The sequence below is a fragment of the Elephas maximus genome, chromosome 7, assembly GCF_024166365.1.
Source record: "Elephas maximus indicus isolate mEleMax1 chromosome 7, mEleMax1 primary haplotype, whole genome shotgun sequence".
Classification (NCBI taxonomy): Eukaryota; Metazoa; Chordata; class Mammalia; order Proboscidea; family Elephantidae; genus Elephas; species Elephas maximus.
The window spans coordinates 72919995-72925994 of NC_064825.1; the positions used below are offsets into that span (position 1 = coordinate 72919995).

The 6000-nt window shown below is 50.4% G+C and overlaps 1 protein-coding gene across 3 annotated transcripts in view; it reads right to left on the minus strand.

Annotated features, from left to right (window-relative positions):
* The window catches only part of USH1C (USH1 protein network component harmonin), a 59115-nt gene extending 53406 nt beyond the window's left edge, over nt 1–5709 (minus strand). For all 3 annotated transcript variants that reach the window (XM_049890585.1, XM_049890584.1, XM_049890586.1), the window contains exon 1: nt 5608–5709. In XM_049890585.1, coding sequence (XP_049746542.1) covers nt 5608–5643 — 36 coding nt within the window. In that variant the 5' untranslated portion in view covers nt 5644–5709. The remainder of the gene's footprint in view (nt 1–5607) is intronic.
* Nucleotides 5710–6000: the final 291 nt, after the last annotated feature.

The following is a 6000-nucleotide window of genomic DNA, read 5'->3' on the forward strand; positions in this document are numbered from 1 at the left end:
CATACTTGATCCAATGTAAAGGGAGTTTCCCTGGAGTGTAGGCTGCACCACTTTTTATCTTACAAGAGATAAAAGGAAACGGAAGCGAGCGGAGAAGGGGGGACCTCATACCACTAAGAAAGCAGTGTTGGGAGCAGAGTGCATCCTTTGGACCCGGGGTTCCTGCACAGAGAAAATTCCAGTCCAGGAGAATATTGACGAGAAGGACCTTCTTCCAGAGCCAACAGAGAGAGAAAGCCTTCCCCTGGACTTCTAGCCTACTAGGCTGTGAGAAAATAAATTTCTCTTTGTTGAAGCCATCCACTTGTGGTATTTCTGTTATAGCAGCACTAGATGACTAAGACACCACGTCTTGCTGGTTCATGCATCCTGCCTTTTGCTGGACACAGCCCCTCCTGGTGAGACTCTGACTGGTATGAAATGTTAGCTCGTAGCAGTGGCAGTGACAGCAGTATTCCCTTTCTGTGAACTCTCCCTCAACCTTTAAGACTCATCTCAAATGTCAGCCTCTCCTTGGTCGAGTCTTTCGTCTGACTCCCCTGCAGGGCCAGTCACGTCATCCTCTGTGCATAGGACAGCTCTTCGTTCCCACCTCTGCCCTGGGACTCCCCAAGTTCTGTTGTAATTCCTCTTTACATGCCCGTCTCCCCACTAGACTGTGTGTGACCTAGACACAGGCTTGGGGTGTGAGTGTGGAGGGTGGGAGCAGACAGAACCATGCCGACAAGCTCTTTCTCCAACTGGGTCTATTCCTCTCTGTGCTTCAGCTTCCTGGTCTGTAAAATGAGGATTAAAAAAAAGTATCTACCTAATAGAACTGCTATGAGCATTTGATGAGTTAATAATTGTTACAAGCTTTTTAAAATAATTGTTAAGACAGTCCCAGTTGCTATTGAGTTGATTCTGACTCAAGGCGACCCTGGCTGATTTTTCAAAAATAGATCTTCAGGCCTTTCTTTCAAGACACCTATGGGTGGACTTAAACTTCCAATTTTTCATCTAGCAGTCCAGTGCATTTGCACCACCCAAGAACTCCAAGAGTTTAGGACAGTGACTGGCAAAGAGTAAGCATTCTCTAAGTGTTAGTTAAATACGATTAACTGTTGTTGTTGATCCCGACTCATAACCCTACAGCACAGAGTAGAACTGCCCCATAGGGTTCCAAGGAATGGCTGGTGGATTCTAATTGCCAACCTTTTGGTTAGCAGCCGAGCTCTTAACCACTGCACCACCAGGGTGCCACAAATTAAGTAAACCTAAATAGATAAAAATTCTATATCCTCAGCAGGTAGTACACAGCAGGCACCAATAAATGTTGCTGGGATAACCAGATCCAACCACACTTCTTCCCAGGTCTTCAGAGTGTGCATCCCAGGTAGTACCGGGTTTGTTTGACTCTTATTTTATTATCATTTATCTTTTCAAGAGACTCTTGTCTTGCTAGCTAGTCTGTAGCATTTGACCCAGTATTTGACACAGCTGATCACACCCTTCTTTTACTGGTTCTCCTTTGACGTCACTTGTTGCTCCTCCTCTCTTCTAAGGGTTAGGGTGCCCTTGGGCTCTGACCCGACTCTTCTCTCCATCTGCACTGTTTCCCTAAATGACCTCATCAGTCTAAGGGGTTTAAATACTATTTTATACCCCAAAGTCTCACCTATGCTTCTCTCCTATAGCTACTGGCCTTCTCAGTCCACATTTCCACTTAAGGGTCTAAAAGACAACTCAAACTTAAAACATCCAAAATGGAACTCATGGTTCCCACCACCTTTCAGTCTGTCCTCACCGGTCTGCTCTTCCCCCCAAAACTTAGAGTCACCCTTGATGCATCTCCTTCCACCCCCACAGCCAATCCATCAGCAAGGCCTATTGGCTCTACCTTTAAAATGTATCATTCCTACTGCTGGGGCCTCCTGACTGGTGTCTCCCTTCCACTTTTGGCCTTCTCCGGTCTGTTCTCTACACAGCAGCCAGAGCAGGTCATTTAACATGTAAATCTAATCATGCCACTCCCCTGTTGGGTTCTCATCACACTTAGAACAAAATCCATAGTCTTAACAAAGGACTACCAGACCCCTGCCACTCCTCTGGCCCCATCTACAGCTCTCCACTTCAATAATTCCTCTCAGACTCACTGTCCTACTCGCTACTCCTAAACACACCAAGTATGCACTTGCTTCAGGGCCTTTGCACTCGCTGTTCCCTCTGCCTGGAATGCTCTTCCACATACATCTTCATGGCACCTTTCTTCACTTCTTCCAGGTCTCTGCTCCAGTGTCACCTCCTCGGGGAGACCTTCCCTGACTATATAAAGTACCACCACTTCATGCTCTCATCTTACCCCGGTTTATTATTTTTTTCATAGCATTTGCCACTACTTAGCATAATATAATACTTTTATTAGCTTACTTGATAACTGTTTGTTTTCCCCACTAGAATGTGCTCTTTAAGAGGGCAGGGACTTTGTTTTGTTCTTCAATACTTAGAACACTACCTGGCACATATTAGGAGCTCAGTCAATACTTATTACATGTGGGAATGAATGAATGCTAAACTCCTAGATGGCAGGGGCTCTTTCTGACCCTCCTGTTTATCCCACCCCAACCTCAGATGCCTTGCCTAGGGCAGGGTACACGACACATATCCATAAATGCATGACTGCAGAACAGGCAATAAATACTTTTTGAGCAAATGAGTAACCAAGTTACTGCAGGATGCAAGTGCCATGAGTAGAGGGTTAACTTTCTTTTGAGAAGCTGACTCTCTGGGGGAGAGGCTTTGGTCTCTGATCACTGCCCCCTTTGGAATTCTTGGTTACCAGGAAGGCCTTGCAACTCCTGATGGCGGCCTTGGGGAAACTGCATAATGCCAGAGGCAGATTCCGTGAGACAGCCTAGACCCTGTTGGCTCTGCCGGCAGCAGTTGGGAACAGTGTGGCCATTTGCTGAATGGTTACTCCAGGCCCAGAGCACCCAGAACTTGAATTCCAGTTTAATCCTAACTGTCCTGTGAGGTAAACACTACAAAGCCCTCTCACAGCTGAGGAAACTAAAGTTCAGAGAGATTAAGTGCTTTGCCCAAGGTCTTCTCACTTGCAGTGAGTGACAGGGCTGAGATTTCACCCCAGTTGTGTCTAACTCCAGATAAAAAACAACAGCAGATATTTATTGAGGGATCACAAAGTGCCAGGCTCTATTCTAAGCTCATACATACAGGTAGCTCTCATTCAGCCTTCACAATAACCTTACTACTTACATAGTAGTGAAAACAAAACAAAACAAAACAAAACAAAACAAAACAAAACAAAACAAAACAAAACAAAACAAAACAAAACAAAAACACTGCCATAGAGTCGATTCCAACTCACAGCGACCTATAGGACAGAGTAGAACTGCCCATTAGGGTTTCCAAGGAGTGCCTGGTGAATTCGAACTGACGACCTTTTGGTTAGCAGCCAAACTTTCATGTCACAAATTAGAGAACTGAGGCACTGAGAGGTTAAGTAACTTCCTTCAGTCACACAGCCCTTTCCACTACAACACACTATTCTAAACTCTACCTCCAATGACTAAGGATTTAGATACACACCATTCCCAAGGAGTAAATTTGTTTTAAAACTCTAAGGAAGGTATGCCTTGAAAGCAATCACCAGCAAGCTGTAAATTTTACCCAGTATGCCCCTGTCCTTCCATCTCTATCCTCTGCTGTTCCATCCACTCTCCCTAGTTCCTGGAATATCCCAGCCTGAGAGGGGAAGGAAGGCTGCCGTTGTCTTCAAAGCAACAGGGTACAAAGTCCAGCCCAGGCCTTGCCCAGTTTGACACTGCCCCGTCTGCACACACAGGGCATTAATACGTAATGACTCTTGTATGAGGAAGAACAGAGCAGTGAAAACACAGAGGCCTGAGGCCCTTCAGAGCTTGGGGAGGAGGGACAGAGGTTAACACCAAGGCCAAGTCAGCCAGCAGGACCACAGAGCTGATTCTCTCAAAAGAGGCAAAGGGTAGGTACCCCATGGGGAGAAGGCAAAAGAGGACCAGCTCTACCTTCAGCACAGGGGCAGGAAAGTGAAATTCAAGCCTAAGTCTTAGGGTGGGGACGGGAGGCTGGGCTCCTTCAAAGTGGGTTGTCTGACATCTATACTCGCCAGACGTGCTCCGCCTGCCACCATCACATCCCTCTGCAACAGGATGCACTGTGAACACTGTCTCAGGCTCCCCTTGGTCGCCCGCCGCCCCAAATCCTGCTGCTGAGCTTCCAGCTCTCTCTCACCCCTGGGAGCAGGCTCAGGGATGCCCAAGGCCTTGTTTCTAGACTTCTGCCTGTATGAGCTGCCCCATTTGTGCCACCACCAAACCTTGATCACAGCACTCAGTCACCATACTGTAGGGTCTGCCTCCCATCCACACCACCAGCAATTTGAGGGCACAGAGTAGGTGCTCAGGACTGGCACAGAGCGGGTTCTTGAACATATTTTTAAAGGAATGATTGATCCCGGCCCTTGGTCCCAATACTGACTAGCTCCTTGGGTTCCTCTAGGCCTTTCTGTGGGGAGGGAGGGATTAATAAGCCCCCTGACATTGCCTACCTGAGCTCAGGCCTGGGAAGGGGTTTTACTTGATCTAAAGGTGCTGCTACTCTGGAGTTCGGTGAGGGCCTCAGGACGCACAGTTGACACCCCTCAAGCAGGACCTGTGGGCAGCTCCAGACACCCCTGGCTTCATACCCTGGGCTCTGAGGCATGCTAAAGCCTATAGGGAGGCCCACTAGTCTCCTAGAAGGGCCCTTTCTGGCCTCAGGGCCTCTGCTGATCCTGCTCAGCTCTGGAAACAGTTCTGAAAATGCCCTGGGTGAAATCTGGCAGCTACCGGCACTGGTGTTTGAGGGCCCCTCACTGGACACACTGGGCGAGATGTGGCTCTGCCTGGAAGCTCTGGGTGGCCATAGCCCAGCTCCTCACACCTGAAAGACGACCCCCTGGACCTGGCTGTCTCTGTCCTCCCACCCTCAGTGACTGCCCTTCCTTTCCTCTGCTCCCGGGCCAGTACCAGTTTCTCGGCTGCTTCCCAGACCTTAAGAAATGCCCTTAAGTGTTCAGGGGGCTCCCTGAAGTGCTTTGAACTCCGGTTTTGAGGTCAAAGGGCAGAAAGACACCCATTTTCCTTCCTCCAAATCCTCACCTCTCAGACACTGCCCCAGACTCCCTCCACATACTTCAACAGCCACGGGCTCGGGGCACTGGAGAGGGGGGTGTCTACCCACTAGGGGACACCTCAGAGAATTGTCCTGTCTCAGGCCAGGACTTCAAGGAATTCCAATCCCAGACACTGTCCTGGTCTTTGAAGGGCAGAAGGAGAAGGGGCAGTTGCAAGAGACCTGTTTAGCGGTCCCTGAACCTGGAGTTCCAGCGTCACCTCCCACATTTTACTGGGGATCCTTGCTGGTGGCCAAACTGGTCTTGGGGGAGCCCATCCCATCCAGAGCTCTCAGGCCGGGCTGGAAAAGGGAGGGGTGGTGCCGCGGACGTCCGTCCCGCAGCAATCCCTCCACCCATCCCGCCCAGACTCTGGGTTCCTTGGCACTTGGGGTGCCCCTCGCGGCTCTGACCTTGTGCCGGAATTCCCGGGCCACCTTCCTGTCCATGGCTGGGCCTGTTGTAGTCGCGTCGCTGCGCGACCAGCTCCTTGGGGCGAGCAGCTGCCAGGAGCTGGCAGGAGCCGACTGTGGTGGGCGGAGACTCCTCTGGGACTGGGGGCGGGACCTGGCGCGGTGGGGGCGGGGCCTTGGGGCCAGCGGGGGCAGGGCAGGGCTGCTGGGAGGAGCGAGACAACAGCCCGCATCTCCTCGCCGCCACATCACGCAAATGGGCCGCGGGGTGTATGTGGCGGTCGTGGTGTCAGTGGTAGTGATAGTGGGATCGAGACTGGCGCTCCTTCCGAGGCGGCCTCTGAACACACGCAGTTGCAGGGGAGGGTCGCGGAGGTGTGCGGAAGAGTCTTG